At 42.1% G+C, this 25,784-nt stretch overlaps 1 protein-coding gene and 1 pseudogene across 14 annotated transcripts in view; one reads left to right on the top strand and one right to left on the bottom strand.

Annotated features, from left to right (window-relative positions):
* Positions 1–688: 688 nt before the first annotated feature.
* LOC132438762 (small ribosomal subunit protein uS5 pseudogene) lies at positions 689–1,549 on the top strand (annotated as a pseudogene).
* Positions 1,550–20,986: 19,437 nt separating this feature from the next.
* Positions 20,987–25,784, bottom strand: part of RBFOX1 (RNA binding fox-1 homolog 1) — a 1,483,287-nt gene continuing 1,478,489 nt past the window's right edge. For 3 of the 14 annotated variants that reach the window (XM_060031714.2, XM_060031705.2, XM_060031706.1), the window contains 2 exons: positions 25,238–25,313; positions 20,987–23,706 (listed from right to left, as the gene is read on the bottom strand). In XM_060031714.2, coding sequence (XP_059887697.1) covers positions 23,584–23,706; positions 25,238–25,313 — 199 coding nt within the window. In that variant the 3' untranslated portion in view covers positions 20,987–23,583. Of the gene's footprint in view, positions 23,707–24,540; positions 24,870–25,237; positions 25,314–25,784 lie in introns of those variants that run through there. The other 11 variants (XM_060031701.2, XM_060031707.2, XM_060031710.1 and 8 more) reach the window with 6 other exon arrangements.

Genomic DNA, 25,784 nt, shown 5'->3' with positions numbered 1-25,784 from the left:
TTGGCCAGTTTGCATCAGGTGTCTGCACTTGGGTGAGGAGGTGGGGGCCTGCTGCTCCATTTGACCGTGTGACAGAGCCCTCCCCGCGGAGAAGGGGAGGAGGCAGCACAAACGCAGTCAGTCGCTGGGGAACATTTGTGAGCCGAGCTGTCGTCCCCATCACAGTTTCTACTGCACATGTCCAGCACAATTTCTAATTCTTATTTTTACATTTATTTAATGCCTGTCTCTACCATCAGACGGAAAGCTGGTTCTCACCATAGACAACCCAGCTTGTGCAAAATGAACACTTATTAGGTGAACATATGACTTAATCTCAATAGCTTCATCTTAGGGACTTGGGGAAAAAGAAGATGAAATTCCTAGAAATCCTCAGGAATTTCCCATAAGTCGTTCTATACTTTTTATAACGCTATTATGTGTTTTTTAAAAACAATAACAGATGACCATCATGATAAAAAGTGGATCATTTTTTTTCACCGATAGGGTTATAGGAGATGGCTTAGAGGTTTTCTGTAACAAAAATGCATTATCATGCATTTTTAGGAACTGATATATTGTGACAAGATTAGATATTTCAATAATATGTAAGAGTTCCTGATACAGACATTTCATCATAGAAATCATCAGCAAAAATAAATTTCAAATAAGAATCACTTTTAGCTCTTCTTCTCCGTAAAGATGCCAAATGGCGGATGATGTCAGTGCTGCCGATGGGCCCGGAGGCCCCGGGGGCCCTGGAATGGGAGGCAGCGGTGGCTTCCATGGAGGCTTTGTCAGCGGCGTCCGGGTCCAGGGCTGAAAGCCACGGAGCTCGTGGAGGCGAGGCCAAGGGCAAGGAGTGGCTCCCCATCACTAAGCTGGGCCGCCTGGTCAAGGACATGAAGATCAGGTCCCTGGAGGAGATCTGTCTCTTGTCTCTGCACATCAAAGAACCTGAGATCATTGACGTTTTCTTGGGCGCATCCCTCAAGGACGAGGTTTTGAAGATCACGCCTGTGCAAAAGCAGGCCCGTGCTGGCCAGTGGACTGGGTTCAAGGCATTTGTCGCTATTGGGGATTACAACGGACATGTTGGTTTGGGTGTCAAGTGCTCTAAGGAGGTAGCCACTGCCATCCGTGGGGCCGTCATTCAGGCCAAGCTCTCCATTGTCCCCGTGCGGCAAGGCTCCTGGTTGAACAAGCTTGGCAAGTCCCGTACTGTCCCTTGCAAGGTGACTGGCCGCTGTGGCTCTGTGCTGGTGCGCCTCATGCCTGCCCCCAGGGGCACTGGCATCATCTCAGCCCCTGTGCCCAAGAAGCTACTGATGATGGCTGGAATTGATGACCGCTACACCTCTGCCAGGGGCTGCATCGCCACGCTGGGCAACTTCGCCAAGACCACTTTCGATGCCATTTCCAAGACCTACAGTTATCTCACTCCTGATCTCTGGAAAGAGACGGTGTTCACCAAGTCTCCGTATCAGGAATTCACTGACCATCTTGTAAAGGCCCACATCAGAGTTTCCATGCAGAGGACCCAGGCTCCAGCGGTAGCCACAACATAGTTTTCTATGAGAAAAATAAAGTGAGTGAAGCCAGTTTAAAAAAAAAATCACTTTTAAAATGGAGAGATAATTCCTCAGATGTTTAGTATTTTAAAATTATCATTCTTAAGTTGAAACTTTAAAGCGCAAGACATTCAGTGCCCAATCCAATATCCTGATCTTTCTTTTGTGACAAAATGGTCCAGACATGGAAAAATGCCTTTCCTTTTGCATTGTCATTGGTCGAATTGTTAAAGAAGAGACCAAACACGTCTTGGGGTGGTTTTAACACCCAAAGTTGGGTGTCAGGGCTCATGTTGTTTCATATATGTGCCCCTTCCCTTTTTTAAAAAAAATTATTTTATTTTATTTTTATTCTTGGGTGCATTGGGTCTTTGTTACTGCGCGTGGGCCTTCTCTAGTTGTGGCAAGCGGGGGCTACTCTTCATTGCGGTGTGCAGGCTTTTCACTGCGGTGGCTTCTCTTGTTGTGGAGCACGGGCTCTAGGTGCGCGGGCTTCAGTAGTTGTGGCTCACGGGCTCTAGAGCGCAGGCTCAGTAGTTGTGGTGCACAGGCTTAGTCGTTCTGCAGCATGTGGGGATCTTCCCAGACCAGGGCTCGAACCTGTGTCCCCTGCACTGGCAGGCAGATTCTTAACAAATGCGCCACCAGGGAAGCCCGCCCCTTCCCTTAGAGATGAATCATCCTATCTATCTATCATCTATCTATCTATCTATCTATCTATCTATATCTATCTATCATCTATCCATATCTATTTTTCTTTCTATCTATCTCTATATATCTATCCAAGTATGTTTTGTCTTACAAACCTCTGTAGCCTACAGTGAATATTCAAACCCTGGAATACACAAGTGCACATTATTGGATAGTATTTGAATAATGCAGTGATTATAGCTCCTAGCAAGATTCACAGCCCTACGAAGAATTACACGTTGAAATGGACTATTTAACGATTTATTTTGCTTCCAAAATTTGCTATTTCTTGGAACACCACTCATAGTATTTGCATATGCTATGCATGTAAACTCATTAGTGCTTATTTTACTTTCAAGAATGACTTATGATGAGCAGCAGAAAGGGCCATGAACACACCCTTGTAACGGGGCAAGAACAGCCAGCAAGACTGACTGATTTGTTCATAACCCCTTTTCTCCTATGCGCTCCTGTCCACGTTCCAGAAAGTTTACTCTTTGATTTTACATGTCAGTGTTTCCTGCTCTTGCTGTTCACCAATGTCAGTGGATCCTTCAGTAATGACTGTATGCCAGGAAGTTATTCCCACATGGAAACCCTAAGCCATACATGGCACGGGACCGACAGCAGTGGACCAAAGTATGTCCTTGAGACTAACTACATCAGATTCCATATAGCTCATGCATCCTACATGATAAGCGCCCAATGCTTACGGTAGGTGACATTGTATAAATTTTGCAAATAGGGAAATTGAGGCTCACAGGAAACTTGCCCAAGGTCACAAAGCTATAGAATGACAGAATTGGGTTCAATACTTTATTATACTACCTGTCATCCCTTCAAGCATCGGTATTTATATTTCCTTAAATTTCTATGTTTTTATTTCTGTCTGGAGTGCATGAATACTTATTTCTTTTGGCAGTGCTACCACTGCTATTATTATGTATTTTAAAATTATTTAGGGACTGCTTAAAATGCACGGTGCCAAATATTTTCTACATTCACATGTAGAAAATGTAATCCTTCCAATAGCACTCTGATGCCAGAACTCTTATTATCTCCATTTAACCAAAGAGGAAACTGAGGCTCTGAGATGCCTTCCCAAAGTCTCTTGAAAAATTACAAAGCTGATTAACGAAAGCAGTTCTGTCTCATTCCAAATCTTATGTTCTTTTTTTTTAATATATAAATTTATTTATTTATTTTGGCTGCGTTGGGTCTTCGTTGCTGCTCGCGGGCTTTCTCTACTTGCAGTGAGCAGGGGCTACTCTTGGTTGCAGTACTCAGGCTTCTCAGGCTTCTCATTGCAGTGGCTTCTCTTGTTGCAGAGCACGGGCTCTAGGCGCACGGGCCTCAGTAGTTGTGGCTCTCAGGCTCTAGAGCGCAGGCTCAGTAGTTGTGGCGCACAGGCTTAGTTGCTCTGTGGCATGTGGGATCTTCCTGGACCAGGGCTCGAACCCGTGTCCGCTGCATTGGCAGGCGGATACTTAACCACTGCACCACCAGGGAAACCCCCAAATCTTACGTTCTTAAACACAGCAACATCACTTCCTGCAATCAGGAAATGATACCAGCTGTATCCTGGAAGTAGGTGGAGTGACATTTGACTCAGAGAAGGGGACTTCTGTAAGCTTCCAGGTGTGAGATTTGGGGTGGGGATGGTGGCCTGGGGGAGTGAATGCAGTGAATGGCCAAATGGTCCTGGGATGCTAGAGCTGGGAGGTCTTCTAGAGACCATGTAGGTTACGGAACAGAGCGGGAGGCTAAGGCATTCGGGATTGCAGAAGCTAAGAATGTTTTAGCCCTCTGTGGTAGGCGGCTCTGAGCACTTCCCAGAAATTTACTCATGTAACCCTCACAACAGTCTCAGTTACAAAGGAGAAAACTAGGCACAGGGAGATTAACTAGCTTGTCCAAAGTCATTCAACAAGGATGTGACAAAGAAATGCGGGAACTAGTGTCTCTGCCCTGTCCAGCCCCATCTCTGGGGTCTTCTTCCCTCTGTGTGCCTTGAGTGAGGGGTGGAGTTTTACTGCAAAGGATGATTCTTAACAATCCAGCTGCCTGATCAACTTATTTTTAGGGGAAGGGAGGAGTAGGGAATGATTAGTGACCTTAGTTCTTTCTCTTACAGGTTCTTAAACTCAAGTCGCGAGTATTTGCCCTGGATGGGCTGGGGGTTTGGTGGGCACAAAGAGTTCATTTAGGACATTTATTTTTCTTGGAGAGATGGTGAGGGCAGGTGACAGACTCATTTCTACAATCCCAGGTTAAAACTAAAATCTGAAGCAAATGTTCACCCTAGTGCCAGACACCTAAAGTGCTTTTAGACCCAGAGACACAAGCATATCATCGTGCTGTTATTTGCAGAAGTGTTCAGCTCAGCTGTGAAGGGATTGTTTCATTCAGTTCTGTTTAAAATCATGTAGGCAGGAACTAAAAAAGCATTTGGCTCAGGGAGAGAGGACTTTTAGTAATTTACACCCTTCCATTATTATAAGGCTCGTGTGTGTGCGTGTGTGTGTGTGTGTGTGTGTGTGTGCGCGCGCGTGCTGTATGTACATCACATTCCTTTTGGCAAGTAATGCATTTAATTAATCTACGTGGAGTTTTAGTACAACATAGTTGATTAGCATAGTAGACACAGCGCCTTTTTAATATAACAAATCTACTGAGAAATATCCTTCGCTAACGAGCTGCATCATTTTGGGAAAGTTTGTCTTATAACTAATGTATGAAAATAACACTGTATTTTTTATGGAGCGTGCTCAGAGCCAAATAAGTCATCCTGGGTATGAATAGAGTTCTAAATCTTCTACAATCTGTACCCGCCCCCCCAGTCTATTTTTTTTTTAACTTTTATGGGTTGATTTCTCTTCTATATGATTTCTTGGCAAAGAGGTAGAGCCAGAACAGACTCATCAACTTTCAGTAGAGGTTTTTTGTAGGTCATCTGAAGGCAGAAGGAATATTTACGACAGACAAGTTATGTGAATTGCCTTCAACCTCTTTGTAAATTTGGGGAAGAGTTCACTTATATTCCAGCAAGAGTACCCACTGATGGGCACAACTTCTAGCCCTCTTCCCAGACTAATAAAGGATGACTCTGCCAGCTTCAAAAGGGAATCTCTTTCACTACAGTCCCATCACAGAAATGACATTCTGACCTTCTGACTTTAGTCTTCCTTGACTTATGTTGTGGTTACATCCTGAAGGTTGAAAATCTCAAAAGTCAAAAATGCATTTAAGGGACTTCCCTGGGATCCCACATGCCACGGAGCAACTAAGCCCGTGCGTCACAACTACTGAGCCCGCACACCACAACTACTGAAGCCCACGCGGCTAGAGCCCGTGCTCCGCAACAAGAGAAGCCACCACAATGAGAAGCCTGCGTACCGCCACAAAGAGTAGCCCCTGCTCGCCGCAACTAGAGAAAGCCCGCGTGCGGCAACGGAGACCCAGTGCAGCCAAAAATAAATAAAAATAAATAAATCTATAGAAATTATTTTAAAGAAAAGAAAGTATGCATAAAAGTGCTTAATATAGAGAATTAAAAAAATACATTTAATACACCTAACCTACTGAACACCATAGCTTAGCCTAGCCTACCATAACCATGCTCAGAACACTTACATTAGCCTACAGTTGGGCAAAATCATCTAACACAAAGCCTACTTTGTAATAAAGTGTTGACTATCTCATGGAACTTACTGAATGCTGTCCTGAAAGTGGAAACCAGAATGGTTGTATGGGTGCAGCATGGTTGTAAGGGTAGTGGTTGTTTACCCTTGAGATCTCGTGGCTGACTGGAAGCTGGGGCTCACTGCCACACCCAGCATCACACGAGAAAATCAGACTCCATGTTGCTAGCTGGGGAAAAGATCAAAATTCAAAATTTGAAATATGATTTCTACTGAATGCACATTGCTTTTGCACCATCATAACGTCGAAAAATGCTGGGTCTAACCATTGTAAGTTGGGGACTGTATTTCATTATTCTAAGCACCAAACACATTGTTCAGACCTTCAGCTAGAATAAGAGATGAGAATGTGAACCAATGCTCAGAAATTCCATTTTGATTCTTCTGAGGGTTGATGACCTGTAGAACATTGAAATGCCTCTTAAAAATATACCAAGGTGGTTTTTTTTGAAGTATAATTTATACACAATGAAATGCACAGTGTGTGATCACAGATCGACCACATTTGACAAATTCCCGTACCTGTATAACCCATATGCCTATAAAGATAGAAATATGCTCATCCTTCCAGAAGCGCTCATATTTCTTTTAATTTGCATTTCTCTCGTAACTAATGATGTTCAACACTCTCTCTTGAGTTGATTGAACTTTGGTATACCTTCTTTTGTGACGTATATGATTAAATCTATTGCCCATTTTTAAAAATTGGGTTGTATGTGCTTTTTCTTTTTAATGTATTCAGCATGTAAGTTCTTTGTCACATATATATATATTTTTTTTAATTTTTTTAAATTAATTAATTTATTTTTGTCTGTGTTGGGTCTTCGTTTCTGCGCAACGGCTTTCCCTAGTTGTGGCAAGCAGGGGCCACTCTTCATCGCGGTGCGCAGGCCTCTCACTGTCGCGGCCTCTCTTGTTGCGGAGCACAGGCTCCAGACGCGCAGGCTCAGTAGTTGTGGCTCACGGGCCTAGCCGCTCCACGGCATGTGGGATCTTCCCAGACCAGGGCTCGAACCCGTGTCCCCTGCATTAGCAGGCGGACTCTCAACCACTGCGCCACCAGGGAAGCCCTGTCACATATATTTATATGAATATTTTATCCCAGTCAACGTTTTGCCTATTTATGATATGTTTAGCACCCTTTGATAAACAGACATTTAAAATTTTGATCAGGTTCTGTTTTTTTTCTTTTATAGTTAGTATTTCTGTGTTCTAAGAAATCATTGCTTACTGCAAGGTCATGAAGATATTCTCTTATGTTTTCTTCTAGAATATTGTTTTAGCTTTTGGGATAAGTCTGTGATCTAGCTCAACCAATAAGAGTGGGGGAGTGGTGAAGATTTTTGTTTTGTTTACTATCAGGGGTTGTTGAAAACACTCTTATTGAATTGCTTTGTCACCTGTGTCAAAAACCATTTGTTCACATATGTATTTTTAGACTTTCTATTCTATTCTACTGGTCTGTATGTCTATCCTCTTACTGTCAATTTATGGTAGATCTTGAATCCAATTAGAGTATATCCTTCAACTTTTTTTTCCTCTAAATTGTTCTTATTCAAAATTGTTCAAGCTCTTCTTAGTCTTTTGCATTTCAATATACATTTAGAATCATCATGTCAGTTTCTACAAAATGTTTTTATGGATATTGAAAAATATTATGCTGAATCTGTAAATAAATGCAGAAACAATTGACATCTTAGTACTATTGAGTCTTTCAATACCTGAGCATTGCATAGTTTCCATATTTTAAGTCTTCTATAATCCTTCTTAGCAATATCTTACAGTTTTTGGTGCATGTCTTTTGTTAAGTTTATAAGTATTTTATGTTTTGCATTTTTTATATTTTGTAAATGATATTTTTCCCAATTGTTCTTTGCTAGTTTTCAGAGATACAATTGATTTTTGTATATTAATTTTATCTTTTACAACTTGCTAAATTTACTTGTTTATTCTAGAATTTATCTATTTTTTTTGTAGAATCCTTTAGGTTTTTTACATGTAAAATCCTGTCATCTGTGAGTAGAGTTTTATTTCTTCCTTTCAAACTTTATAACTTTTATTCTATTTTATTTTATTACACTTGTTAGGACCGCTAATGCGATATTGAATAGAAGCAATGAAAGCAGACATCCTTTTTTTTTTGCCTAATCTTTGGAAGGAAGCATTGAATTTTCACTGTAACTTCAATATTAGTTGCAGATTTTTTTGGTGTTTTTTTATGTAAAATCCTGTTTTTTACATGTAAAATCCTGTCATCTGTGAGTTTTTTACATGTAAAATCCTGTCATCTGTGAGTAGAGTTTTATTTCTTCCTTTCAAACTTTATAACTTTTATTCTATTTTATTTTATTACACTTGTTAGGACCGCTAATGCGATATTGAATAGAAGCAATGAAAGCAGACATCCTTTTTTTTTTGCCTAATCTTTGGAAGGAAGCATTGAATTTTCACTGTAACTTCAATATTAGTTGCAGATTTTTTTGGTGAGATATTTGTTATCATTTATCAAGTCACACAAGCTACCAAGATTGCCAGTACAAATGTTGACATAGTTGCTTGAGAAATGCAGGGACTCCAGAAGGCAGTTTCCCATCATCAGCCGACATTGGACAGCCTCCTGGTATCTACAGGAGACCCATGCAACGTCATCAGTGATGATTGCTTTGCGTACATTCCCAGAAAACTTTCTTGTATCTTTTTGTTGAATCACCATCTGTGAAGCCAACCAGAACATTTGCCAAATGAACAACACGGTCTTGGCTTCTTGGACTCATGGATCAGCTTTAGGTGGCTGAGGAAGGGATATTTTTTCCCGGTTAGTCCCAAGAGGGCTACAGTCCTGGATGTGCATTTTTTCCCCCAAGGGCTAGGGATCTTTTTTTTTCTTTTCCTCCTGCTAGAAATAGCCCTCATCAAGTATATTCCATCATGATTAATTAAGATCAACAGTATTGCCCTGTCCAGACAGATGATGCAAGCTATGATTGAGGAGTTAAAGATCAAAGAACAAACAGCCCCTTCAACCAACTCTGGTCTGTTCCTGAGTCCTATACATCCCTGTAACCTTGTTTTCTCTCCTAACCCATTTAGTCAACAATGAAAGGTGTTAAACTTAACCAAGAGGAGAACTGTAAAACAAAATAGGCACAATAGAGCATTCCCCTTGACTTTGACCCTTGAATCTTTTCTCCTCCCTATTTTTTCCACCTCTCCTCTTCCTGAACTTGACTGACAGATTTCAAGGCTTGCAATCTCTTTAATGCACTGTTGGATAGTTATCAGAATGGGATCACTAACACTCCTGCACAAGAGGCATGATAAAATAGAAAAATCTCTAACTTTTCCAACCATACCTTTACAGAAGTTAAAGGTGAAAACTGTTACATGTCCAATCTGTTCCTGAAGTCATGTACCCCTCCCTTGTCCTCACCCTATAGAATTCCAACCTTGCCTTGAGTTACCAAGTTCAGATGGTCCCTGAAGCATATTAGCCGAGTCAAGTCTTTTGCTCTATTTGAGTCACTTAAGCTATTTTCTTTTTAATAGTTCAAAGTTGAGAATTTAACAGTGTGTAAGAATTTACCCTGTAAGCAAAAGAAATTGGGCATATGGGTGAAAGTAAGCCTTGGAGTATTTGGTGGATTAAGTTATTTGGTACAACTAAATCCTGGAACTCATGAGAGGGGAAGAAGGGGTTAAATGGGGCCAGGTTATTAAGAGGCATGAGTACTATATTGGACTTTTAATCGTAGGTGCTTCATTAAAAATTATTGAATGAATGAATATTTATAAGACAAAGGCTGGAGAGTGTCACCTGGAATAACTTATAATGTTCCTTTGGAAGAAATCTTAGTCGCCAAGAGCTTTGCTTATTTAATTAATTTACTTGCATATTTCTTTATTTTATTCTTAATAGCTAATTTAGATTTGAGAAAATGCTCAAGACATTAGAAGCCGAACACAATATCCAGTTTGAGTTTGGTTTGTAGAATACGGCAACTGATTGGACTGTAGGAGTTTGGGAAATTATTTAGATTGAGTTTCAGTTCAATCGTATCTACTTTGTGTGAGAAATCTCTCAATCTCACTCAACACACACACACACACACACGCACACATTTTTGGTCATATTTATCCATCAGTAAAATAGAAGATATCTTTGGGCAATTCGAAGTAATTTGGAAAATGTGTGCTTCTTATTCTTAATTTTGACTCAGGTCTCTATCAAAGTCTCATCAAAATGGGTTCTGAGAAGTAGATTCTTTTTTTCCCCACTTTAAAAAAAATTCTTTTCCATGATGGTTTATTACAGGATACTGAATATAGTTCCCTGTGCTATACAACAGGACCTTGTTGTTCATCTATTATCTGTATACCAGTTTACAGCCGCTAAGCCCAAACTCCCCATCCAATCCTCCTCCACCCCCTTCCCCTTGGCAACCACCCGTCTGTTCTCTATGTCTGTGAATCTGTTTTTATTTCAAACATAGTTTCATTTGTGTCATATTTAGATTCCGTATATGAGTGACATCATATGGTATTTGTTTTTCTCTTTCTGACTTACTTTGCTTAGTATGATCATCTCCATGTCCATCCATGTAGCTGCAAATGGCATTATTTCATTCTTTTTTATGGCTGAGTAGGATTCCATTGTATATACGTACCACATCTTTATCCATTCTTCTGTCAGTGGACACTTAGGTTGTTTCCATGTCTTGGCTATTGTAAATAGTGCTGCTGTGAACATAGGGGTGCATGTATCTTTTGGAATTATAGTTTTGTCTGGATATGTGCCCATGAGTGGGATTGCTGAATCATATGGCAACTCTAGTTTTAGTTTTTTGAGGGACCTCCATACTGTTCTTTATAGGGGCTGCACCAATGTACATTCCCACCAACAGTATAGGAGCGTTCTCTTTCTGAGAAGTGGATTCTTTTATCATGTGAGTTCTCCTGAGACTTTTTTCTCTCCCCTGATAATAATAATGGCTAAAGGATACCGTTTTGTGTCAAGCACAACCTACCTTTCCCTAGGCAGGGTCTCATTTCTTTCTCTAAACAACCTTCTGAGATATGTTTCATTGCTCTGCCCATTTTTCAGATAAGGAAACTGAGTTTCATAGAGGCAAGTGGCAGATCAGATGTGGTGAGTTTATGTAAATGATTTTTATCCTCATTGGTCAGCTGGGCATTAAGCAGTCAGTGTCATCTGGGGCATCGGTCAAGGAGAGAGGTTCAGGAAAATGTATGGCCCTGGGATTTAAGGAGAGTGCCTCAAGGTGAGACATGAAAGTGGTACAAGAGACACGCATAGCTCTTCAAGTTTACGGTGTTTTCCTCTGTCCACACTCCCACCTACCCAACCCACACTACATCTCAAATACTCTCATTCTCAAGCAGAGACATGGATTTGATTACATTGCTTCTGAAATGCCCCCAGGCTTTCAATGAAGTCTTTCTTTTTCTTTTTTTTCAGCAACAATATATACATTTTTTTTTCTTTTTCCCCGTTACATTTGGAAATCTGTCAGTAGAGAAACATTGTCCCAGTGGAGAGCCATGCCAGGGAGTCAGAAAAATGTACATATCTGTTGAGTTAGATCACTCACAAGTCCTGAACCTGCCCTTTCCCCCTCTGAAGGCAGGAATGTCAAGACCATCTTCTTCCTGCAGGAGCCCTTTCCCCCAAACCCACCAAATTTATCAGGCTGTAGAAAGTACCTGGAACAAGAATAATCACAATGGCAATAACGATAAGCTTTCTTGTACCCCGGATGCGTGAGAAGCATAGCGCTATGGATTTTACTTATTGCATCATTTACTTCTCTTCATAGCCGGTGGGGGGGTGTGGTTTCATTTATCCTATTTTTATCATATGAGGAAACTTTGGTTCCTGAATTTCAGGTGACATCCCTAGGGTCACCCAGAGATATAATGGGAGACCCAGGCTTTGACACCAGATCAGTCAGACTCCGAGCAAGTGCCAGGGACCCTGATAAGGTTACAAATCCAGTTATCATCCCTCAGGTGTTACGAAATCCATACTTGTAGAAAACAGGTGAAAAGTTCACAGTAGGGCATCTGCAGAGCATGGGTTGGCCAAAAGGTTTGTTTGGGCTTTCCTGTAACCCAATAACTAATTATTTGAAGAGTCTTCCTTTTCACCTATCAGTGGTCATTCTGGCTTTACACACAGGATGGGACAGTGGAGGGTCATGGTTTGCCAGTGTGGGATCACCACTTCTGTGAACAAATAAACACAGTGACTCTAAGTGTTGCCTTTCCTGTGTTGGGAAGGAAACATTTTCTTTCTACCCTTCTAGGTCCTGTGGCTGGTCTAACAATACAAATGAAATAAGGCAGATTAACAGGAGAAAAACAAATTTAATTACATACTACACACAAAGTATACAATTTAATGAGTTCGGACATATGTATATACCACCGAAACCATCACCCAGATCAAAATAGTGAACCCCCAAGGGTTTCCTGGTGGCCTTCTGTAGTCCTTCCCTGTTCTACCCCCATCCCCACCCTGGCCCTAGGTCATCACCGATCTGCTTCCTATTCTTCCAGTCAATCCCATATCCTGGTGGGTCTTCTTGCATCCAACTGTATTTTATTTATTGTATTTTGTTTTTCCCACTCTGTGTGTGGAAGACAAGTAAACAACACCCAGAAGTTTGGCTGGATGCACTCCTGGCCTTCTGAGCAGCCCCTGGGTGCAAGGCTTCCCTTGAGTGGCATCTGGACACCACCCCTACTCCCAACGTCTTTGCGTGGCCCTGTCTCTTATTGATGGTTTCCAAATCCCCAAGAGTCAACACACCAGGCTTACAGGACAGAGAGGAGAGTGATGGAGAGAGAGAGAGAGCCTTTGAGAGCAGCCCCTCCCGAGGAAAGGAGCACAGCTGTTCGGTGGATGTGTTCCTGGAACTCACATGATGTACGGTACACAGTTTCACATGAATCATTTACCGCTATGCTCGCAAAAGGCTTTAAAAAAAAGAACATACATATGGCATGTCACTCTTTCCCCATAGTACCATCCTCCTTTATTTCAGAGCATGATTTCTCCAGAAGCGAAGCGGTCTTGGAGGTAGTGAATTTAAACAGTTTGGCATTGGATTAGGCCCTGATTTAAAGTTTTATTTTTAATATTAAAAAGAGGAGTGTTACTTTTCTATCCAGGAGAAGCAATGAGTTAACAAATAAAAAATTGATCAGAGACAGGCTGCTATCTCTGAGATGATAGTATGATGTTAGAACTCGGCTTTCAAAAGCCTAAAACCCAGTCAGTGGGCCATTAGCTCAGCAAGCAGTCAAACTAAAAAAGAGCGATTTCGGGATGGGCAATGTCTGTGGTCTTCATTTTCTCAAGGTTTCAAAAATTAGCTTAGCACTTTCCCAGATGGAGAGAATACTTATTCTTAATGGCTACGGTCATGGTTATGTTGAGTAAATTAAATTTCAGTGATGCTTTGGAGTCTTACAGGCAGTGTTTCTTCCCCAATTTTACTAGCACACGACGTGAAGAGAAAAGTTTGGAGAAGAAATGAAGTATGCTAGTATTACTCAGTTCACGTCTGGGATGAAGTTTTCATTTTAATAATGCCATTAAGCCCCAAGGCTGGAATTCAAGGTCATGGATTATAGCACGCATGCACTTGTAGTTTTCATCTACATAGGGACATTTTCCTTTTTTGGCAATGCCACACTCCTATGCCCTGATGGGTTGTTCCTTGTCTTATACGATAAGAATGGAAACCTCTATGAGGATGCTAATCCAAACTTGGCCAATCAGAGCACCCCAACCCTCCCAGGCACAGTGATTGGTCCAAGGAGGACCAATCAGAATCCTTCCCTGGCTTTTGCTATGTCTTCACTACATGGTTTCACTGTGTGAGCAAGAAGCCATAACTTTAGCTGGTTTTTCTAAGATGACGCAATATAGGTTCAAGGCTGCCAGATGGCAACTACCCCACCAAACGGAGGGAGCAATTGGAAGTATGAAAAAATATATGAGGGCTAAACACAATGTGAAACAGAGCGGAGGGATGGAGAAAGATAGAGCTCTGACAGCATCGCATACTGGTGGAGTCAGGCATGCCTAAAGTCAGGGCTTAATATTCCTTGCTGTTGTTGAGCCGATCCTAGTTGGGTCTCTGCCCCTGCAACTGAAAGGATCTATGCTAATCTCACATTATACGGAAAGTCTTTCCCCCAGGCAGTCTGAGTTTGGGATAAAAGACCGACGTCCCAAGGAAAATCATGCTCTACATTTTAGTATTGATACTTTAACTTTCCCAACTTTTGAGTTCTCTTGGAGATTAGAAAGTACCTTTTAGCATCATTTTGGGTTGATAGGGCAGTTAAAAGAGTACAGACATTGGAATCCTTTAGACCTGGGTTGGAATCCTGGATTTTTCAGCTAACTGCTGGGGTGGGTCGCTTCCTCTTTTTTAGCCCCAGGGTCCTCGTATATAAAATGAGGATGGGTTAGTAACAGTTCGCAGAGTACGGCAACCCGGCCCACCTAGATAATTAAATCAGAACCCCTGGGAATGAAGTTTAGGCATGGATTTTTGGCAAAAGCATCCCACCTGATTCTACTGTGCAGCTGGGTATGAGAACCTCTAGAGTCGATGAGATCTAAGTCAGGAGCTCTCAAAGTCTAGGCTGCGTGCCAATCACCCTGACTCAACACTAGCCACTGAAATTCCAAAGCTCTGTGGAGGGTGGGTTTTGGTACCTATAAGACTTTGTGGGGTTGTTTTGGCTTTATTTTATTTATTTTTTTTAAACATATTCTTTTTGATGTGGACCATTTCTAAAGTCTTTATTGAATTTGTTACAATATTGCTTCTGTTTTATGATTTGGGTTTTTGGTCGCAAGGCATGTGGGATCTTAGCTCCCCGACCAGGGATTGAACCTGCACCCCCTGCACTGGAAGGCAAAGTCTTAACCACTGGACCGCCAGAGAAGTCCCCATTTTGCTTTACTTTAAATCCTCTAAACCAGGAAGGAACAGAACTTTCTAGATGGTAATATATTGAGGCTAATGAAGGAGAAAAGGAGGGGTGAATATTTAGTGCACATCTTCTGTGTTCAGAGCAGTTTATGTGCATTTTCTTACCCTTTTCTCACAACTGCCCTTCAAGGTAATTCTATTTTTCTCTATTTTACTAACAAGGAAGGGGGGCTTCATTTGGTTAAGTGCGTTGGCCCACAACCAAGTGTAGGCGCTGAGATTCACACTTGGGGTAGAGAGGCTTTAATGCTGTGTTGCCTGGCATTGGGGGGGATGTGCATTTGTGGATCTGCAAACCCAAAGCAGAGTCTTCCGGGCTGTTTTCTGGGTGGCGTGCATGCAGACTCCAGGGCACTATGATGGTTTCCAAGAACAGTTTCAATAGGTGAGCATTCTCCCTGGTTCTCCAAATTCAACCTAGCTTGGAACTCCCTCCTGCCATTAAAAAATCCAATGTCTCACTTTTTAACATGGGGTTCGATTTTTGTTGCCAAGTGGGAGGTGAGTGACTTTTCCAGAACCAAACCTCTCGGTGCTACACACCGCATTTAATTCTCGCCAAAACCCTTTCGTTTCACCCACATGAAAATTGAGCCCCAGAGGGGCTGATTAAGTTGCCTAAGTTTGCACAGTTGGGAAGAAGATAGATGATAACAGAGTTGAAATGTCGATGGAGAGAAATTTTTAAAAAGAGGCAAAAGACCTCTACCCACTGAATTTTGCTGTCCGTGTTTCCATTCGGGCTACTGCATGTCTAAGTCTCTCAGAGCAAATGGAAATCACTATTATTTGTTTATATCAGCTTTCATGAGTCATTCTTTTTCTAAATGATGGAAAAAAGGATAAAAAGAAAGGAGGATTTTTTTCTTCTACGAGGTAGGGCACAAACAATTTTGAATTTCAATCTCAGAAGATTGCAACTGACATTGAAAGTTGTGTGGGTTTTTCATTTTTCCTTCTTACCTCCTTTTCTCACAAAGCAAAAGCTTGTGCTCTGTCTCTCGATGTCTCTCGGTCTTTAGGGGGAGAGGGGAAGAACAGGGCTTGGGAAAAAAAGGAAATAGTCCAAAGAACAATGCATCATCTAGTCGTGCAGTTTAGGAAAATAAAAAAGGGAAAAGCGGCAGCAGGCCAGTTAGCTGACAGCCCTGTCCCGCTGAGCGGCAGTGTCCTCCGGTGCTGAAATCCTACTTACAGTAATGAATTTCACTGCTGCTCGGCAGCCTAGGAGTGTTTGGGGGAGATAAAAGTCAAGCTGTATGCAGTGCCTCTGACCTGTTTTTCAGTTCCGGACAACTTCCTGGTGTGGCTGCAGAGAGTTTGCCTTTCCGGATGTGAGCATGAGGGTTTCGTGCGCTGATCTGAAATTGCTATCTGCTTTTTTTTTTTAAATTCTCCTTTAAGGGTTACTGGAGTCTGCGTGCTTTCCAACCGTCACCTGCCCGCAGCACCGCCGTGACCCTACTTCTTGGGTCTCTGCTCTTCTGTTTTCTACCCGCGGTCCTGTTGTTTCTTCTTTCTTAGAGGCTGGGGAATTCTCTTGCTCTCCCTGGCTTTTTGCCTCATGCAGGCAACGCACCATCTGCCTGCCTCAGTCAGAGAGCTGGGATGTCAAAGTCACAGGCACGGGCTGGGGACCCTGAGGATAATCATGGGAGGGTGGTCTGCACTCTCAGAGGCGGACTCTGGGACCATCCTGATTTCCACCTTTTGAACAAGTGTAGGAAGTCATGGCCAAGTTACTTACCTGGGATGCCACAAGGATTAAGTGCCAAGTGTCTGAAAAGTATTGTTCAGCGTGGAGCAGCAAGAACTTTGGAGCCAGACAGCCGATGCCCAAGGCGTGGCTGCACCATGTAGAGCCGTATCCCTTGGGCATCACCAGGTTTGCTTAAGCTTCTGCTCCCTGGTGGGTAGCGTGGGTAATAATAGTACCTACCTTGCCAGTTCTTGAGGATTAAATGAGATCGTAATAACTATGATGTTGATAAGTTCCATTTGCTGATTGCTTCCTCTGCCAGTATCTATGTGCTTTACAAGAACTAGCATATATATTTATGGTCCACTAATGGGTATATTGTAGCTATGCTAATGCATAAAAAGAAACATATTACATATTATAAAGCTTTTGGTATCCATGTGTGTATACAAAGAGATTTTGGATGTATAAACTGTATAGATTATACATACATCTGTATGTATAATTGTGTTACATATCATATAGATATGGAATATATATTATTTGAATGTATGCAATATATATGGACACAGATAAATTATACAGATAGATATAGAAATGATTTATTACTAAAAAGAAAAAATGCCATATGCCAGGCTAAGTGCTTCACACTTTTGAATGCATATCATTCTCATAAGAACCCTATGAGGTGGGTATTATTTATCATCTGCATTTTATAGGGACTGTAACTGAAGCACAGAGAGGCTAAGAGACTTTCTGAATGCCTCTCGTACACATGTCCTTGTATAGACAGTTATGTGTTTATAGTATATAGATTAAATATGTCTGTTTTGTAGACGGGCTGAGATGGTATTCAGACAATGTTAGCTGGTCTTGTTATTTGTTTTATCCTCAGTACAAGCTATAACATTTGTTACCTTTAGGGAATGACACCATTAGTTTTAAAAGAACCCTGGGTGTTTTCATCACAATACCACTTTGCTGTCCAGAAAGTATTTCCCCTTTGAGAGGGTCGGTAAATTCCCTTCTCTAGGCCAGATACCTGTGATCAAAGCAGCCTGGATTTCCTAGGCCGTAAGAGTCAGAGACACACCTCTGGTTCCCCCCCCCCCCCAACTTTCCAGGAGGGTGATTAGGACACAGCATATAAGCTAAGACTGGGCTCTCCTAGGAGACTCCTCAAAGGTGCCCCGGGGCCACTGCTCCTGGTCACCCCCCAAATCTCTATTCCTTAGGACGGCAAAAAAGCAATGAGAAACCCTGGCCTTTGGTCCAGTATCAAGCATCACGTTAAGCGACTGTACAATGAGAATTTCATATCCCTCAGAGAATACTGCGCCTTGTGAATTTAAATACAAACTTCCTAAATATGTAATATATAGTGTATAACACGTAACACCACACATGCACACACACGTGCATCACCATGCATGCACACACATGTATCATCCAGCAATGAATAAAAAACAGAAAAAACACCTTCGTTTTCCAACAAAAATGATTGTTTTATCTCTTCCCTAGAGAGACTATTTTTTTAGTCCTAATTCTTGACTTTAAGTGTGAAAAAATAATCACAGGCTGTCATGAGAAAGGGTAAGAATATGCACGGATATATGCACGTGTAGGTCTGTGCTTGTGTATACGTACACTCGTGCACACACGATTGGCTCCGCCGATGTTACGAGGGTCAGATCTGGAGGGAGAACAAGCCATGAACACAATTAGGAAGTCACTGAAAGATGGGACCTCCAATACTCAACCCTGGGAGTCCTGGAAGCAGATGGGGCCCAGGAATCTGCTTTTTCAACCAGCTCATCAAGTGTTTCTGAGAGAGAACGTCTCTGCATGGTACATTGGAGGGACATGCTCACAGCAGGAAAGGGCTTTTGCTTGTGTGTGCGTGAGTGCGTGAGCACAAGCACGTATGCATGGGAAAGCAATGTGCTTACTGGAGCTCTTTGCAGGAAAGGTAGCTGCGTGCCAGGAAGTAGCAACAGTCTTTGGGTACCAGCCTAAAGAATCCAGGTTGTCGGGATGTTGAGTGGGAAAATGGGACTTAGAGTGGTCTAAGCTAATGGAGTCAGATTTGTGATGCGTATTTTTAAAATATTTTTTTTAATTAATTTAATTTTTATTTTTGGCTGTGTTGGCTCTTCGTTGCTGTGCACGGGCTTTCTCTAGTTGCGGTGGGTGGGGGCTATTCTTTGTTGCGGTGCGCGGGCTTCTCATTGCGGTGGCCTCTATTGTTGCGGAGCACGGGCTCTAGGCGCGTGGGCTTAAGTAGTGGTGGCTCATGGGCTCTAGAGCGCAGGCTCAGTAGTTGTGGCACACGGGCTTAGCTGCTCCGCGGCATATGGGATCTTCCTGGACCAGAGCTCGAACCCGTGTCCCCTGCACTGGCAGGCAGATTCTTAACCACTATGCCACCAGGGAAGCCCTTTAAAATATTTTTTAACATGGAGAAGGTTTTCCTATTTAATTAAAATACGGTTCTAAGAAAAAAAATTACAGATGAGATGAGGCTCTGACTACCTCCCAGGCATTGTCCACAAAACAAATAAATAAGTACCAGCCTCTGTTTAGACACAAAGCCTGTGCATCACACCTAGTGGGCATCACCTCATGACCTTCCCCTGGCCCGTTAGCTCACCTCTGCCCACAATCCAGGTGGAGGAGACGGGTGGGCGTCAAGCACTAGCGTCCACTGGTCGAGTCTTATAAGAAACCATTTCACTTCTGCCATCCATTTTTTATTTTCTTTACAACTTGACGTGAAATATATGTGTTTATCTCCGTTTTGGAGAAGAACCTGATTTGGGAGATTCACCTCTATTTATATCCTCCTATTTGGATGGGGCAGGGACTCAGCTGTAAGCCAGCGTTTTAGGAGATGTCCATCATCTCCTCACCATGTGCCAGGATAAAGCTAGGGACTTATTTTTTTGAAATTAATACAGCCTCACATATTTAGTAAGGAGAGTATTAGATGCCCAAGTTCACCATCACCACCACCACCACCATCAATAATGAGAGAGAATTTTTGGAAGAAGACGCAAGCGTCCCGGCCAACAGTCACTAGATGTGACTTTAGGCAGATCGTAGGACCTTTCCTTATCGTCTTCATTTATACAGTCAGGGTAACACTGTCTTCAAAGATCAATGGACACAGGGCAATGGAAGTTGACTTAACTTGTACAGTCCCATGTGTAAGGAGTTTACAGAGAAGGGACCACTGAATATACCTGAAATGGTATAACGAATGCTCTGAAGACAACTGCGTTGTGGGGGAAAAAAAAATCAGCCTTTGGCTCGTAGAGCAAGACTTCTAAAATTGCTGAAATTTCCCATTGGGCCAGGAGAACAGGGACCCATTGTGGAATGTTGGACCTGCCACTGGCTTGCTGTGTGGTTCAGATAAATGAACCTCTTTGGTCTCAGTGTCCTCACCTGTAAACAATGAGCTTACAATTTATGAAGTACCACCGTCAGCCCTTCCCATATGTGCTTTTATTCCACATATCAGTATTAAAGGGTAGGTGGTCTTCTCATCCTGAATTATGGATGAAGAGACCGAGGCACGGAGCTTCGGTTTAACCTGCCCTTGCCTGCAGCTAGCAAGGGACCGAATCAGGATTCAAACTCAGAACACCTGCTTCCAGAGCCCGTATTTTTAAAATCTTTGTGTCTTACCAACTTGATAGCAGTATTAAGTAAATAAGATAGGATTAAGATATTATTAAGATAACTAAATGGGGCAGATAATCCAACCCTGGTGGGAGCATTAAATAAGTAAATGAAATGAGGAACACAAGATTCTTGGTCTTAGTAAGCCCTCAGTGAATGTAAACTCTACCACTTATTAGTTTTTCATCTTCTTCCTACAAGTCTCCCTAACTGTTGTACTAGTAACTAAGAGTTGTACTAATAACTTAACAGATGTTAGTAGATGTTTCATTTGAAATGTACAGCAGTAGTTGTTGTTGTTGTTGTTGTTTTGTTTTAAACCAAAGGCTGATATTGTCATGCCAGGAAAGAGCTAGCTTAGTTCTGTTTCTTTCTTAAACATCTGTGGTTGGTTCCACGGACTTCTTTGGAAAGATACATGAGGAAGGGGAGCCCTCTGAGCCAGGCAGCCAGAGCTGCAGGAAGCACCTGGGTCTACCTGTGGCAACCAGGACAGCCCACTGCTCACCTGGGCGGCCCCAACCCATGGCCCCTGGTGGGCACAAGGGCAGTCCTGTGTGGGCGTGATGACTCCACTCCCCCAGGAAACACACAGAAGCCAAAGGACTCAGAACACAACTCATGTGGACCTTTTCAGACTAAGCTTTTATTTTTTGATATTACAAACCAGTTTTCTTTATTCACAAACCACTGTAAGTGATATAAACACTAATTTCTAAAGACAGATATACACATTTTCTGGGTTTGCAGATTGCGTGAGGTGTGTGTTAAGTCACTATATGCCACACATGATAGTAATCTTTTTTCCATAATTCATAATAGCAATAGTTATTTAGATAAATGAAAACATTCCAAATAAATACCGTTTAAAAAAATCCAAAATGTCTGTTTACATCTCTGACATACAGTTTAAAATGACTTATTGGCCTCTTGGAGGAGTGCCTGACAAAAGATTCTGTAACATCAGTTGGCACCCAGGCGGCTCTAAATGATTTTATTAAAACTACATACAATCATGGGGGAAAGTACAGCTCATCGATGAAAATCAAAACTGCAAATTAATTTTACTTGAACCAACACAGTAAGAATTCTATGTTTGTGATTCCAAATACAATGCAAATTCTGGATTTTGAAATCTGAGGCAAATGGGAGACATCACTTGATTCTCCCGAGCCCTCTGTTCCTTCTACCTTGTTCCCCTTTGGGGTCGGATGCGGTAGCATTTTAGTACATCGTTTCCCTTAAAAACATCAACCAGGCACCCATTGTCATGACACCATCCTCCAGGTAGGGGGACGAGAATGTCTCAGGGATGCTCTGAAACACCCTCACGCGCCCCCGCCCCCATCAAATCAATCTGGTGAAAAGAACATCTTTTTCTACTTTTGGCCGCTAAGCAGTTTTTTCCCCCGTTTGTCTCTTTTTGCAAGATCACGGTGATCTGTCTTAGATAGCGAAGCTACAGAAACTCGGTTTTCAAATCTCGTGAGACTTTATTTAATATCCAACCGATCTTACTGCATGCACATAGGATGACAAGAGAAAAGCTGGATCACAAACACTTTTTTTTTTTTTTAAGTTTTGTTTGGTTTTTGTCTTAAAGCAGAGTTGTTACAGCAGTTTGGCAGGTCACAGCGGTGAATTGATAGCTTTACTAAAGTGCATGCCAGATGGCCTGCACCGCACACATGGAAATTTTACCTATGGCAGCAAAACTACTGGGGACGACTTGCTGCAGGATTTTTTTTTTCTTTAAATACAAAAACAGGAAGGTCTGTGACACCCAACTTAGATTAACTTTGTAAACAGGACAACATGGAAAGACTTCAAACAGAAGAAGTATACGGACAAACTGCAATTTTTCGGCTGTGTCACTCGGGCCCTGCGTCAGAGGTGGGGGGACTTTGTTCTTTGGGGGCTGTTGAGGGTGGACCTACTTTTTTGCTTCCTTCTGACAAGTGTCCTGGGCCTTGGAGACAAAAAAAAAAACAAACTAAAGATACTGATTTGAGAGAATCCTCGGGGACCAGGAGGAATGGGAGGGCGGGCTCTCACGGACTGAAAAATTGCAGGTTGCTTACACGACACGGTCATGTTTCAAAAAGTACCAAGCGGATGAAAGTACCATGATTATCTCTACCCAATGACTGCAATACTTGTAAAATGCTTCTATAAATCCGAATATGATTATCATGTAATTCCATAAAAATTATACGTCTGTCTGTAACAGTTGTTCTGCAAGGCTAAAACTAAAGCTTCATGTGACTGTTTCTAGAACTTAACAATGCCACTGCACAGATGGAAATTTTATACATTTTTTTTCACTGGTACAAAGAATTTAAGTTTTTATTACTTTCTTTTTTTTGGAAAAAAAGAAAAAAATAGAAACAGTGCTTTTTATCACCTTTTTATTAATGTTATTTTTTTTCCCTCCCATAATATAAAAGTCAGCAATGATATCAATAATTTATTATACTGGAAGAAATATAAAAAGAATGCTTGTGGATGGCCTAACTATCAGTCTTTTGCCTAAATAACTAGCGGCTGGTTAAGAAGCTGAATACCGCCGGGTGGAATGGTTTAAAGGGTGGGTTTGCACAGCTGCATTCAGCTCGGATGCACAAGTATTATTAGAAGCATCCCCTTAACAACATAACCTTTGGCTTGAACTGACAACGAGTGACTTAGAACCGTTGATATATGGTTGTTGGTGCAGTGTGGGTCGTTTAGATTCATCAGTTACTATTTTTTTTTTCTTTCAGCCAAACCCCAGTCCCAACCCCCTAGGTGCCGCCCACCCTTCCCCTTTCATAAAATAAAATAATGCAGATGCAGAAGAACATGACTCCTGTAGTCACTTACACGCTTCCCAAACAGCTGATAACCCCAGTAGCTTAATATTCGGCATATATAATTCATTTACATGAGATAGCACTCTGGATATGGCCCTACACCAGTTTTTAGTCATAGCTAGCATCTCTCTAGATCAACCACAAAAACTCCTACAGCCAGCAACCAAACTACGGAACCTTCAGGAAATGAAAGACCCACAATATTAAAATACACAGAACAAAATATCTGAGGTATAAGATAAAAAATGTACTTTTTTTCCTCTTTTTATTTTTTTTTTAGATGCTAAAATGATGCACTACTGCATGTATTGCAATACCCAGGCCTCGGAAAGCTTCCTTTCTCCCCACATTGGAAGGTTTTTATGGTTTTGTCATTTAGTATGGAGCAAAACGGTTGTATCCCCCTCGGTATATACTAGCCTGCAATGAAGAAAGAACGAGACCCACATCATCAGCATGGCTCCTAGTCTTGGCATCAGTCAAGGGTGCAAAAGCATTCTGAAACAAAGCAATTTAAGGGGTGTGTTTTTTACATTTTCCTTTTGTAACACATGGATCATCAAAAAAGACTAATGTGAAAAACAGACACTCAGAAACAACCAAGACGGAGGCACCCCTACCCATCCCAGGTCACTCTTAGAGAACCGAAGATAGGGCCATCCTGACCTCCCCCAATAGCTCCTTATAACGAAAAATCCCTGTAAAACCAAATTCCGTCGGCCAGCCCTGTGAGCTAAAAGGACTCGGGTACAAATGGACCACTGAAGGACTGGGGCTGTCTCATTCTGTTGGCTTGTTTGATTCGTTAATAATACTGTGTTCCGTCGGGAAAAGCTCTATCTACACTCGAGAAGTCGAATGCAGATGACTTACTGAATGTAGTCATTCAACGCTCCTTTCCAACACATTCCCCAAGTGGACTGGGTGTTGAAGCGGAGCTGATTGAATGCAAAATCAGGATGAGAATGTAAATCAGCTTCTTACTTGACTTGGCTCAACAATCTGTATGCAAGTTGCTCTTGAGAGAGGAGTTGTGCAGATGAATTACTTGATGTCACTAAACTTGTGCAAAATAATGGGTTTCCAAATCATGGCGGAATTTCTACGACCAAGCTCCAGGCAACTGTCTGGCCATGGCTTTAGATGGCTTGGAGGTGGCACTCAACTATTTCCTTTTGCGAAAAGTTTTGGCGATTCAAACGAATGCCTATGGGGATTTATTTTTAGGAGAAGGACTGATATTCTCGATCCCAAGCAGAAAACTGCATGCCAAAAGCTTTGTAATGATTGCATACGCTCTCACGTGATGGGCACGTCTTACTGTACGTTTTAGTGCATAGAAGTTTGAACAAGTACAGGCAAATTCACCCCCCCACCTCCCAGTGTTGCCCTCCCCCCGCCCCTCCCAAAACAAAAACCCAGACCCCCCCGCAAAAAAACAAAAGACAACCCCCAAACTGATTCCTTCTAATTCCTTATGTACTAGGCACACACACAAAGTGTGCCCTTCTCTCTATTTTCTTTCCTGGGCGACTATGACTTTAAACATGAATTGTAATAGGGGAGGAGAGGCAGTCAGATTCTCAGCTGCCTGACAGCAGAGGCCTGGAAGTGTGCAGCTTAGCTCCTCTGAAGTCTGTGCTGGGGCTGGAACCTTGGGGCTATGTGAATGAGCAGCAAGGGAGGGAGAAAAAAAAAGAAAAAAAAAGTTCTGCATTGACACTGCATTCTGTTAGTGATGGATTTAATTATCAAAATGACTAATTATTCCATTAAGGTAAGTGCTCGGCTAGGTGAGACTTGCGAAATGAGAAATATAATAACTTACATGCACTACATTGCCAAGAAATTAAGACATTTATCAAGTTTACCGGGAGGATTAATGTGGCATTTTAGCTGCTGTTAGCAGGAGACAAATTCAATTAAGGGAAAGTGAGAGGACGTCAACCGTCAACCCATCCTAAGGTCCCAGCTGTGGGGAGGGATGGGAGGCAGGAAGAAGTGAGGAAGAGGAGGAATTGGTACTCACCATGGCACCAACGCCGTAGGTGGGGGCTGGAGCAAGTGTGTGGTGGTAGGGGTCGGTAGCATAAACTCGTCCGTAACTGAAAGGAAGACACGAGGTGAAGATTAATCCATAATGTGCAATTAGGAAGTAATAATAACAACCATAAAACACAAAATACCAAGACAGTGTGGAGGGGCCCTATTCATCTTGAGAAATAAGAAACATATTCCAATCGGCCCTGTAACATGAGAAAAGTCCATCTTATACAACACATTCCTTTGTCCACTTAACACCGCTGGTGATAAAGGGGTGTGTGTGTGTGCGTTTCCTCTCTCTCGCACACCCCTTGCTACACTGCTCAGGTAGGTACCTCGAAGATGGAGGGAGGCAGAGGAAACAATTTGAAAGAGTGGTTTTAAGAAAGCCAGTAACCACAGAGGACAAGCTATAATCAAGAGAAATTGTCCTCTTCTCCTAATACAGCTGTCACCAATCAAGCGAGACAGGGTGGATCAAAAAGAGTGAAGCAACCCAGTCTGTACACTTAGGGTCCAACATCTTAGAATGG

This window comes from Delphinus delphis, chromosome 15 (assembly GCF_949987515.2).
Source record: "Delphinus delphis chromosome 15, mDelDel1.2, whole genome shotgun sequence".
NCBI lineage: Eukaryota > Metazoa > Chordata > Mammalia > Artiodactyla > Delphinidae > Delphinus > Delphinus delphis.
Note: the sequence above shows the minus strand (reverse complement) of the source record. Positions and strands in the feature narration are given on the sequence as shown.